This window comes from Primulina eburnea, chromosome 13, assembly GCF_022965805.1.
Source record: "Primulina eburnea isolate SZY01 chromosome 13, ASM2296580v1, whole genome shotgun sequence".
NCBI lineage: Eukaryota > Viridiplantae > Streptophyta > Magnoliopsida > Lamiales > Gesneriaceae > Primulina > Primulina eburnea.
This window is the reverse complement of record NC_133113.1, coordinates 32,168,448-32,181,404: the sequence shown is the minus strand read 5'-3', so window position 1 is coordinate 32,181,404 and position 12,957 is coordinate 32,168,448. Positions and strand designations below refer to the sequence as shown.

At 34.9% G+C, this 12,957-nt stretch overlaps 2 protein-coding genes and 1 pseudogene across 5 annotated transcripts; 1 reads left to right on the top strand and 2 right to left on the bottom strand.

Moving 5' to 3' along the window:
- Positions 1–525: 525 nt before the first annotated feature.
- On the bottom strand, positions 526–3,431 carry LOC140809581 (origin of replication complex subunit 5). 4 transcript variants are annotated; one of them, XM_073167261.1, is made up of 5 exons: positions 3,370–3,431; positions 2,342–3,216; positions 1,833–2,252; positions 1,005–1,317; positions 526–914 (listed from the first exon to the last, which is right to left on the bottom strand). In XM_073167261.1, the coding sequence occupies exons 2-5, from the start codon at positions 3,178–3,180 to the stop codon at positions 864–866; spliced, it is 1,623 nt and encodes a 540-aa protein (XP_073023362.1). In that variant the 5' UTR covers positions 3,181–3,216; positions 3,370–3,431; the 3' UTR covers positions 526–863. The 4 variants fall into 4 exon arrangements, with proteins under 4 accessions (XP_073023362.1, XP_073023363.1, XP_073023360.1 ...); XM_073167262.1 differs by having other exon boundaries at positions 1,005–1,134; positions 1,234–1,317; positions 2,342–3,391; XM_073167259.1 differs by having other exon boundaries at positions 3,317–3,391.
- A 782-nt stretch (positions 3,432–4,213) lies between these two features.
- On the top strand, positions 4,214–6,679 carry LOC140810614 (uncharacterized). Its single transcript, XM_073168464.1, has 9 exons — positions 4,214–4,395; positions 4,589–4,669; positions 5,201–5,290; positions 5,421–5,587; positions 5,707–5,776; positions 5,941–6,020; positions 6,113–6,175; positions 6,274–6,350; positions 6,436–6,679. Exons 1-9 carry the CDS (start codon positions 4,318–4,320, stop codon positions 6,534–6,536), a joined length of 807 nt encoding a protein of 268 aa, XP_073024565.1. The 5' UTR covers positions 4,214–4,317; the 3' UTR covers positions 6,537–6,679.
- Positions 6,680–6,808: 129 nt separating this feature from the next.
- On the bottom strand, positions 6,809–8,653 carry LOC140810494 (uncharacterized; annotated as a pseudogene).
- Positions 8,654–12,957: the final 4,304 nt, after the last annotated feature.

The window sequence follows — 12,957 nt, the reverse complement described above, 5'->3', positions numbered from 1 at the left end:
TAAATCAAAACTCAAAATAATCTTTAAAGAATTGTATTAATAAATCATCTTTTAAGTATCATCATCATACCTTAATAAAGATTTTTTTTTTTTGAGTTTAAAGATTGTTACGACTGTATGTCGAACTCGATTTCATTATTTTCGACCAAAACAAAGCATGGGAAGAGAGAGAAGATTATGAGGGGCCGCATACTGATGCAATCAAAAAGAATTTGTGAGATTTAAAACATAAGGATATGCAGTCAATCTAAATCCTCTGTATCAAATGATATGTTTTCCACTTCGTTATCATAGACAAAGTTAAAAATAATAAAACACACAATAATTTTCACACTTGACTGCATCACCACAATAATATACACGTCCAACAACTTGTACCAATGATTATGTCCATGGACACCGGACATTTAAAAAAGTGACCCATAAATACGAGCGAAGAATGAAGATCACATTTTCACCAATTGACTATCCTGTAAGAAATAAACAATGCCGAAATAGTAATTATCTCCATGTCACAGCCGCAGCTCCAAAGATAATAAACCAATAAATTGGATAATCAATACAGTTAGTAATACAATAATGCTTACACAATTATTACTAACTCCGAAGTATATTTTTTCCTCCATGGCTTTACCTCTGGTGAATTACTGAATATTACTGAACTTAAATAAGGGAACACCAATCCAATACATGACATACACACTTGGAACTTTTGACCATTTGTGGGCATACTGAATTTCATATTTTCTACATGTAATCAAATAGTCAATAGATCTATGCTCTATGAAGGGCCATCTTTCTCCGTCTGATATTAACAGAAAGCCTACTTTCAGAATATGAGGAAACTGGGCCACCTGGAAGTGTTATCTTCTATACAAGTATTTTGACAGTGGAAACTTCAGACTCCTTGCTACCTGCCAAGGACATAATACAACCACATGACTACCTATCCAAAGAGCAACTGAAAGAATGTAGGTCATTCAAAGCAGGATTCAAAATACTACCTTCAAAGCCAAATCTTCAGAGATTGTCGATCGATACCGAATTGAGCCTTCCAATGGACAGGTTCCTCCTTTAGTAATAAAATTGGCACCGCATAAACTAGAAAGTTGCAAAACAATGTCGGACATGAACCTGCTACCACTATATTCACCTCCAAAGTCACCACTTTGCAGTTCATAACCGGGTGAATACTCCCCAACAGATGTTATACACTGAAATATAGCCAACAACCTTTCAAGGGGGAAAGTTCCAGGTCCTTTATTGAGTAGCTCTTGTTCTTTAGTTTCCTTCTGCTCCTTTGATTTTTCAGAGCTCCTGCATAGACCACAAATGGAAAATAAATCACTTAAACCTTACACAATCTTATTTTAATAGTAGATAAGGAAGTTGAGATTGCTTTCGCAAGAAATTGCAATTTTGTAAATATTTCCTCCTCAATCAAGGGAAAAAAGGAGATTCTGAGGATTTTCAAAGTTTATGCTGATTTAATTGTTAAACTTCTTTTGCACGAGCAGCACTCCACATCCTTCTAACATGAATCCTTGATGACAAATATAAACCTATAACCGTCTCAATATCGATCAAACAAGACATTATGAGATAACTTAGGTATATAAATTTATAGACAACAAAATTGTACTCCCTCACTTGCCAAATAAGTAATGTTTATTTCAATTATCCGGAAGGATATGAACATGGAATGCAATGGCATTTAAACTTCAAATTAAAACCAAAAAAATGAACATAAAGAACAAAAAGATATTTTTCACAAGTTAAAAGTATCCAATGTTTGTATCAGATATCTCATATCAGCTTGATAACTGGCTTACTTTCTCTTTCTTTTATGATTGTCAGATCCTCCAGTTGAATCAAAAAGTGCAGCATCAAGCGTTGCTGGATTTCTTGAAGCAATAAATGCAGAAATAAGAAGATATTTGGCAGAAGTAGACATGTGGAAGTCGATCTCATCTAAAGATTCATCACCAAACTTCTTCGTAATGCCCTTCCTCCAAGTCCTCTCCTTGTTGTCTGAGGTTTTCATCAAAGGTTGAGAAGTAATGTTAAACGCCTCATTCAAGTATAGTGAGATAGATGGTTGAAGATGACTAAATAATTTCCTCTTCGTATCTTCATTCAGAACAGCTCCCAAATCATCAAGAGGCTCACAGTATTTCTTAAATAAAGGTGAAAAGACGGTAGCCAATTCGTCAACTTGTCTGGTAATTCTACAGAAAGGCTTCAACACCATACTGTTTTAACAGGAACCAAAAGAATAAATACAACTATTATTTATCAAAGACCATAAACAGAGTGACAAGCACTGAAATGCAATACGTACTCCAGAAAAGAGGAATATAACTTGGGATTTGCTTGGTTTCTCATGAAAATCTGGCGTAAATCGTCTTCTGTGAATCCAGGAATATAAACAGGAAAGGGCTCAACATAACCTGTGTCTGATTGATACATATCAGGGGAGGTATTACTAATAAAAATTACACCCACCTCGGCCATTTTGAGGATATCACACAAATTAAATAGCAAGGATAATGTGATTGTACTCTTATCCCACTCTCTAACAAGCTCTAAATTATCAAATATCAAGTAAATCATCCTCCCATTAACCTGGGATAACGACTTTTTATCGCCAGACTTGCTCACTTTACCTTTAAGACTCTCCATAAGAGTAGCCAAACCTTCACGCAACAGATTAACAAAATCAGATGGTTTTTCACATCGCTTCGCGCTCGAATAACCATTGCCCACATGCTTCCTATGAAGAGAAACCTGGTTCAAGACGGATTCAAACAGTAGTCTAGGATTGTAACAGGTGATGCAGCTAGAATATATAAATGGACGGTTCAAGAACCTAAATATCTGAAGCATGATACTTGTCTTTCCCCTTGAAGGACCTCCATACACAAATAATGGGATCATCGGGGAATTCAAAGGTCCCAAATGATTAACCAATTCATTGATCTGCGAACGTCTTCCAGGAAATGAATCAATTAACTCATCAAAAGCTATTGGTTCATTATCGTACACAAGGTCATTTATAGACAAATTCCGTGTGTCATTACTCGTTTTCGAAGCCTCTACTGCAGATTTTGAATTCGGGGTGGAAGAAGACGACGATCTCGTGGTTCTTCGGTTGATTCGGGGACTTTCCACTTCACTCATTTCTAATAAGCACAAAATCACGAACTCCTCGTTAATCTGGATGAAGGAAAAAGAACAATTGATCGAACTTACAAAAAAAAACCGAACTCTACCAAAATGTTAATCTAATGATAAAAACATATACACCATAGCATACAAAGTTCCTAATTGAATAGCGGCGATTCAGGGAAATTGTACGAGACAGTTCACCTTTTATCTCAACAGGTGGAGAATGGCGCGACAGTATCTGATATCACGCCTCAGTTGCTTATTAGGGTTCTAGAAGCGTGCTGTTTTCCCGCCTCTCCATCAAATTAAAAATGTATATTATCTGGAATATATCACCAAAATAGACGAATCTTTATAGACGGTCAACTCTACTGATATTCATAATAAAAAATAATAATCTTAGCCGTCTTATAAAACATCGTCTCACACAAATTTTTATCATATCTCGGTAATCACTCTATTATTTACGATAAATATGAATAGCAAATTTTTCCAAAACCATCCATCAATTGTAAACACTTTACATTAACAACAATAATTTCATACTAATAAGAATTATTGTTAAATATATAAATCAACAATGCAATTATATAATATATCCGCTAAAATTAATTTTCTCTTATTATAATATAAAAAAATTATAAATAATAGTTATTCGACACAAATGTTGTGTTCTTGTCTACATATTTTTAATTAAAAAAATTACATTGCAATGCATACTTATATATATGAGAAAATTTGTAAAATAATCTCAATCAACTATTTAATTAAGAAATGACATCTTCATATATATTTTAAATATAAGAGGTCATTTTTTTAATTAAATAGTTGATCGAAGTTAAACGGTATGTATATTAAATTAAAATTTAACCTCCTATATTAACGAAATCCTGATGAATTGATAAAACTTTTTAGTAATTTTAAAAAAAATGTACTAAAAGCAATCTTTTTGCACATATCTCTTCTCTCTTATTTTTCCAATTTTTTTAAAAAAAATTAATAACTAATTTTTGTTTTAAAAAAAATATTTATTGTATGCAAATACTTGACAAGCACATGTTCTGGTAGCTCCGGACAGTATTGTATTGGTGTGGCGGTAACGAAACGGACGTTTATCCGCTCTCTAAATTGACTTCGTCCAAACAAGAAATGGGGGATCTCTACGCTTTGGATTTTGATGGGGTTATCTGCGACAGCTGCGGGGAGAGCTCTCTTTCTGCTGTCAAGGTTTTTTTTAAAAAAATTCATGGCTTTTTCCCTTGCAATTTGACGATGAACGATGAATCACAATCTTGGATTTGACTTGCTTCTTTTATGTTTCTTATACGTTGAGAATTTCATGGGTTTTGCGTATAATTTAATCAAATGTTAAAAATCGTGGATTTTTATGACTTCCACTGGCTTCTGTCCGATATTATAGGCAGCTAAAGTGAGATGGCCAAGTTTGTTCGACGGAGTGGATTCATCGTTGGAGGATTGGGTTGTTGATCAGATGTATACAGTAATGTTTCCTTCATCTTTCTAAGTCAGCTCTTATTGATTGAGTGGATATTTTGTTTTCCCTTCATTAAAAGCACAACGATGGAAACAAGGGGAGGAATTATGAAACGGGAGCCGGCCTATGCTGGGATTGCCCCTCCAGAGAAGCGGCACACCACTCGAAGGGTTCCACTAAGTCCACTTTTTACTTTAAGAAATCGATTAAACTAAGTTGTTTGAGGAATTAGTTATTATCACAGAAAGGGTTCACACCTCTCTGTGATTTCATCTGGTCTTTGCCACATCCCATTCACAACCTGATAAATGATATTTCACTTCGATGAACTTTGCTAGTAACTATTTCATATTCATTTTTACTTTAAGAAAATTATTGATTCAATAGAAGTTGATAATAATCTTATCGGTCTCTCACACATGTTTTATGAACTGACACGCTACACGGATATTAAAAACTCTCCTGAAGCAGTTTTGAGTTTGATGGTGTTCCTTTTTATGCATCTTTGTAGATGATGAAGTGTTTAACTGGTTTCAGGTCCGGCCTGTTGTAGAAACAGGATATGAAAATCTATTACTTGTGAGGTTGTTGCTGGAGATGAAAATTCCTTCTGTAAGGAAGTCTTCGGTGGGTATCTAAAGCACAACTATTTCTATTTTCCAGTTGGCAGAAGCTCCAATCCATTTTGATTTCTGGAGTTTACCAGTCGGGTGCTCTCTTAGCTAATGTTCAGCTTTATTCATGGTCTGATTGGAAGGTGGCAGAGGGGCTCACAGTTGAGGGAATATTGGATAACTGGTTCAAAATAAAACCCGTGATTATGGCAGAATGGGATGAGAAAAGGGACCTATTAATCGATCTTTTTGGAAAGGTTAGGGATGAATGGATTGACAATGACTTGGCAGGTTGGATAGGAGCGAATAGGTAAAATTAGTTTTTATTCTTTGGAGTTCTTAAATTTATGATTTGTTGCACGTTGGTTTACTTTTATCGAGACTATGGCCTTTACCCTGTGAATACTGATAAATGTGGCTTACCTGCAGATTATATCCTGGTGTTCCGGACGCCCTAAAGTTTGCAAGCTCGAAGCTCTATATCGTGACCACAAAACAGGTTTACCCAATTTATGATTTCTCATCACGAAAATTAGATACGGTTTCTCTGATTTCTAGCAAAATGTCAATTTTTTACGAAGGGTTTGTTAATCTGACTGCATTGCTTTATATCACTTTCCTTTTTTGCTGTTATCACCCAGTTATTGCATTTTTGGTTTACAGAGCCGGTTTGCTGATGCGTTGCTTCGAGAGCTTGCTGGAGTCGCTATTCCACTTGAAAGAATTTATGGTCTTGGAACCGGGTGAGAATATTTCTGAACATCTAAACAATCATGGAAAGAAAGACCTTGAGTAGTCTTTCTTAAAGTTAAATGTTTCTTCTGAAATCTGCCAGTCCTAAGGTAGAAGTGCTGAAGAAGCTTCAGAATATGCCAGAACATCAGGGTCTAGCCCTGCAGTGAGTTCCTGACTCCTTATTAATTTTTTTCTTTAGTTCTATTCAACATTTATTTTTCAGCTTTTAAGTAGTCATCTTATTTGCTATTATAAATTCAGCTTTGTCGAGGACCGTATTGCGACTTTAAAGAATGTCATCAAGGAGCCAGAGTTGAACAACTGGAACCTATATCTTGGTAATTCCTGTAATTTTTTTGTTGTATACCATTCTATTGATCTCATAAATTCTTCAAGTTTTTTAAGTCAAATTTCATGGTGCAGGGGATTGGGGTTACAACACTCAGAAAGAAAGAGAGGAAGCTGGAGGCATTCCCAGAATTCATCTTCTTCAGCTGTGTGACTTTAACGAGAAACTTAAATGATCTTTCCATTATGTATGAGTGAATATCACTCTTGCAACCATCGTTTTATTGTAACTTTTGTACGAAATTTGTGTACTGTTGTAGCCACTGATTACACACGATAAATTTATGATCCCATGCAAAATCACTTGAAAAAAATATGCCATTGTTTCATCTTTAGATATCTGCAAGAATTTAGTTACAGGATAGTTTACAAAGCTACCTCATAGAATGGATTTGAGACAAGCAAACAACTTACAAGAACGTGAAAATTGCAGCTTGTAACACCCTACATTGCTAAGGTTCCCGGTGCCTTTCATCTTTCTCAGCCTGGATCTTCTCAAAAACCTCTTCAAAGTTGGGATCTCCAGGTCTTCTGAATAGTTGATCCCCTATCTTAATCTCATATGCATCCGATTGACTCAGCATGAATTCTGTTAACTGGAAAAAAGTTGGAAAATTTAGTGGATAGAAAATGTGCAAATGGCGTAATATATAACAGATGGATGTGAAATCCGAGTCTCATTTCTTTTTTGTCTCTTACCGTAGAAGAAATAACTGTGTGACAATGGGATACAATATTTCTAAGTCGTAAGTAGCTGGTTAAAGTGTGATCAAGAGATCCTATAGCATGGTGTCTTTAAGTCATGCATCTTCGGTACTACTAGTGGCGTCAAGGTGATACTTTCAGTTGCATTTGGATATCATGTAGTGCTCTCTATTATATAAGTTTTGGGATACGGATTTTGAATAAATTTCAAATCATCCACGAGCTCAAATTTGTAGATTAAAGGATTTGAACAGTCATCAGAACTATGTATTCAAACAGGTGCAATAAATTTGGAACATGGATTTGAAATCAAATTCTAAGCTTCCAAATTCTTTCATCCAACTGCAGTTCGACATCATCCGCAGCAACTGACAAGGATCTATAACGTCTTTAACACTCAAACGATATGTTAAGAGTTTGGAAATTGCTCTGTATCTATCCAACATGACTTGAACATGAACATAGATGAATGCCATTTATCACACGTTTGACGAAAGTTGTGCAAAGAGCGAGCATGCATGCAAGACAGATGAAAAGTAAGCACTTCCTCAGCACTAGAAACATTGCTACTAAATTAACAAACTATTTAACTATAATTGACGTTTATTAACAAAATATCAAAACAAACCTCCGGCGAATCTTGACCTTTTTGCATGGTGACCATGATGGTGCTCAAACCTACACCCACGAATTTTGCCTCAATTGCACCTGTTTTTTGCTACATTTGTCCATTTCATGGCAATGTCAGATGCCGTCTCCTGCACAAACTTTCGTCAATAAAGCCAAGATCATTGTAATGAATTACTGATAGCACTAGATAAAAATCAAAACACCTGAATCTGTACGAGTTAGTCAATGAATCATCAGTGATGCGATGGAAATATAGAATTTAATTAACAGACGCCAGTATTGGCAGGCTACATTTCAATGCAGAGCCAATAAATCCAAGCAACTTCAAAAACCACATCCCAATTTTAACGGGATCCATCAGTTTTGAATTGTACAACGCTGATAACGTGGATTAAGCCATGCGCATACGGGTTTCCCCATCTACAGAGCAAAATAATCGTTATAACTACATCTCACATAATTCACGTTCGATCAACACCCAAATTTATTCTGGAAACCCCAAAAATCCCCGTGTTTTGTGAACTTCGCTAGTCCTAATTTGCCAAACCGCCATTGATCAAGCAATTGTTAATTCAAATAGAACTCATGCGATTTGTATCCAATATCCAAACAAACAGCCCACAAAATGATATTAAACTCGCAACAAAACAGCAACCGAATTCGATCACCACTCAGAGAAATAAATGAACCAGTTGATTACCGGTGTTCGGCGAGTTCCGGGCACGAGTTTGAGAAAGCCGAAATCGGGTCCAAACTGGCGCTTCATCAATTCTTCCTGCGTGTCTTGAAGACCCGTCCCGGGAAAACACGTTGGTGGCGGGTCGAATTTGGGTTTTTTCTTCTTGCCCCATTCACGCCAAGCTTCATCGTCAATGACGTCGTCTAAATCATCATCTACGTGGATTCTCCACTTCGATGCCTCCGCAAACCTGTCAATTCCGCCTACCAAAGAGGAGATTTATGACGGTAATCCTGCGCGCTGGGGGTTTAACGTGTGCACTTGAAAGATACACTATTTTAAAATATAAAGATACACTATTTTCAAAAATAAAATTCAGAATATGTTCAAATAATATATTTTAATATGGAAAAGTAATAGTTGAATATTTGAATATTGAAAATAAGAGTTGTAAAGTTAGAAATTTGTGTGTGATGATGTAGGTAATGATGTATTTTATTTTTGGATTATGTGTAATGAAACTCTATAAATAGATCTCTCATGTGAAGAAAATCACAATTGAGTAGAGAGAAAAATATTATAAAGTGTGTAGTTTGGTAAATTTTGAGAGTTTGAGATTTTTACTTTTTACCATAAATTTTTACTTTTTCACAACACGTTATCAGCACGAAGCTCTAAAAGTCCTACATACTATTCCAAGCTCCAAACAGAAGAAAAAGGTAACAAAAGTAATAATATTTATTTTACTGTTATTTATTTATTGTGTATTTATTTAATATACAATATAATGTTATTATTAGAAATAATAAAAATAAATTTTTCATAAAACTTGTTATAAATCCTGGGAGGATGTTAAGACGACATCCCACACTCCCGGTAAGGGATACGACAAGTATAAAAGCCTATACGGTTTTTAAACAAAAAGTAATAATATTTATTTTACTGTTATTTATTTATTGTGTATTTATTTAATATACAATATAATTTTATTATTAGAAATAATAAAAATAAATTTTTCATAAACTTGTTATAAATCCTGGGAGGATGTTAAGACGACATCCCACACTCCCGGAAAGGGATACGACAAGTATAAAAGCCTATAAGGTTTTTAAACAAAATAAATTATGACACTCATTATAATATTATGATATGATATACATAATTATTTAAACATGTCTAATATTATATACATCATATTATTACCATAAAATTATACAAATACATACATTTATTTTTTGTACACCAACGGTCATAAACGGTAACAAACGTCTAGTTTTTGCCCTATAAATATCATCTCACAAACACATTCAATCACTCCAACTTTCTCTTCTTCTCTAAAAATTATTCATCATCAAATTTTTCGAAGAAAAAAGAAGATGGCTTTCTCAAGGATATTTTTAATTATTTTGGTTATCATACTCACGAGTCTTGTATTTATCGGAGAATATCCTCCTCGTGCGTTTTCTTTATTTTTACAAATACTTGTACTTGTTGTTTATCCGTTACTTTGTATTGCAATATTTATTAACTAATAAAATGCATCGTAATTTTTTTTAGTACCACCATGTCAAATTTAACAAAGCTCGAATTTATTGCGCTCGACATCACGGGAAAAAATTATATGCCATGGACTCTAGATGTAGAAATGCATCTTGAGTCATTGGGTCTAAGCGAGACCATTAAAGAAAATGGCATATGCACGTCACAAGAAAAGGCAAGAGCCATGATATTTTTGCGTCAACATCTCGACGATGGATTGAAATGTGAATATCTGACTGAAAAAAATCTCATGGCTTTGTGGAAGGGATTAAAAGAAAGATTTGAACATATAAGGGAAGTTATACTTCCGACCGCCCGGGATGAATGGAACACACTGAGATTCCAAGATTTTAAAAAAGTCAGTGATTACAATTCGGCGATGTATAGAATAATCTCGCAATTAAAATTTTGTGGACATGAGGTCACAGAATCTGAGATGCTTGAAAAAACATTTTCCACATTTCATGCATCAAATATTACTCTACAGCAACAATATAGAGTACGTGGATTTGCGAGATATTCTGAGCTCATCGCCTGTCTTCTTGTGGCAGAAAAGAACAACGAGCTATTAATGAGAAATCATCAGTCCCGACCCACTGGATCAACAGCATTTCCAGAAGTAAATGCTGTAAGTAAAAATGAATTTATACCTGGAAACCAAAATCAATTTCAAAGACAAGGTTTTGGTCGAGGTCGAGGTCGAGGTCGTGGACGTGGACGTGGACGTGGACGTGGAATTGGTCGTGGTCGTGGACGCGGCCATGGTTTTGAAAATAATAGAGATAGTTATAACTCATCTCAAAAGAGCGTCCCAAACCATCCACAGAAAAGACATTATGAGAATACAAGTGTTAATGAGAATCACTCAAAAAGATATGAAAGTTCTTGTTACAGATGTGGTACTCCAGGACATTGATCCAAAGTTTGTCGAGCCCCTGAGCACCTTTGTAAACTTTATAAAGAATCATTAAAGGGGAAAGAAAAGGAGACCAACTTCACTGAACGCAGTGACCGTTTGAGTGATTCAACTCATCTTGATGCTGGTGATTTTATGAATGATTTCTCTGGAAATGATCAACATGTTGGTGGGATAGAAATGAACAATTTTGATGCTGCAGATTTTCTCAATGATTTTTCTGAAAATGAACAATATAGTGGTAGAATATAAATGTACAATAATTTGTTTTTCATGTATTCATATAATAATGTTTTATTGTACAATTATGATATGTGTTATATTTATATATGTATTGTCAGTAATTTTATTTCATTGCATATTTTTTTTGAAGTTCAAATATGGAAAATGCTATGAGCAAAGCTGAAGTTTGCATACCCGATAGTGGTACAACGCACACTATCCTCCGAGATAAAAGATATTTCTTGGAACTAAAACCAACAAAAACAACGGTGAACACAATATCAGGTCCTGTAGACTTGATTAAAGGATGTGGTAAAGCACAATTTTTGTTACCTAATGGTACAAAATTTTTGATCAATGATGCTTTATATTCACCACAATCGAAAAGAAATTTGTTGAGTTTTAATGATATATATTCCCATGGGTATGATACTCAAACAATGAATGAAGGGAATGAGAAATATATGTGTCTTATCACATATAAATCAGGAAAGAAATATGTGATTGAAAAACTATCAATGCTCCCTACTGGATTGCATTATACACATATAAGTCCCATTGAATCAAACATGGTAGTTGATAATTCCTCGATATTAACCAATTGGCATGATCGATTGGGACATCCTGGTTCAACAATGATGCGAAGAATTATAGAAAATACACATGGTCATCCACTGAAAGACCAGAAGATCTTTCAGAATAATAAGTTTCAATGTAAAGCATGTTCTCTTGAAAAATTTATTATAAGACCATCACCAGTCAAAATCCAAACTGAATCACCAATGTTTCTTGAACGTATTCAGGGTGATATTTGTGGACCAATCCATCCACCATGTGGACCATTCAGATACTTTATGGTATTGATTGATGCCTCCAGCAGATTGTCACATGTATGTTTGTTGTCAACTCGAAATGTTGCATTTGCAAGATTACTTGCTCAAATAATAAAATTGAGGAATCAATTTCCCGATTATACAATCAAGAAAATTAGACTTGATAATGCTGGTGAATTTACTTCCCAGACTTTCAATGATTATTGTATGTCTATGGGAATCATTGTTGAGCATCTTGTTGCTCATGTACATACACAGAATGGATTGGATGAGTCATTGATTAAACGTCTGCAAATGATTGCTAGACCAATGATTATGAAAACAAAGCTCCCTATTTCTATATGGGGACATGCAATTTTACACGCTGCTTCATTAATTCGCATCAGACCAAGTGCATATCATAAATACTCCCCATTGCAGATTGCATTTGGTAAAGAACCAGACATTTCTCATCTGAGAATTTTTGGATGTATGGTGTATGTGCCTATTGCACCACCACAACGAAAGAAAATGGGACCTCAAAGAAAGGTTGAAATTTATATCGGTTATGATAGTCCATCAATCATTCGATATCTTGAACCTCAGACAGGAGATGTGTTCACAGCACGTTTTGCTGATTGTCATTTTAATGAGGAAATCTTCCCAATGTTAGGGGGAGAACAAAAACATACCGAAAAAGAAATTACATGGTATGTATCATCATTGTTACATCTGGATCCAAGAACAAAACAATGTGAAAAAGATGTACAACAAATTGTACACTTGCAAAGAATAGCAAATCAAATACCAGATGCATTTGCAGACACAAAAGGGGTAACTAAATCATATATACATGCTGCAAATGCCCCTGCTCGAATTGAAATTCCAAAGAAACAAATGGAAGATACTCATGATGTCATTAAACGCCTGAAGCGTGGAAGGCCAGTCGGTTCCAAGGATAAAAATCCTCGAAAAAGAAAATTCATAGAGAAACATGATGATCACAAAATAGAGAATGTTGTTCCTGAAGAAACACATGATGATGAAAATGTTCTGTCAGAACCACAAACTGACGAGAATCATGAAATCTCTAT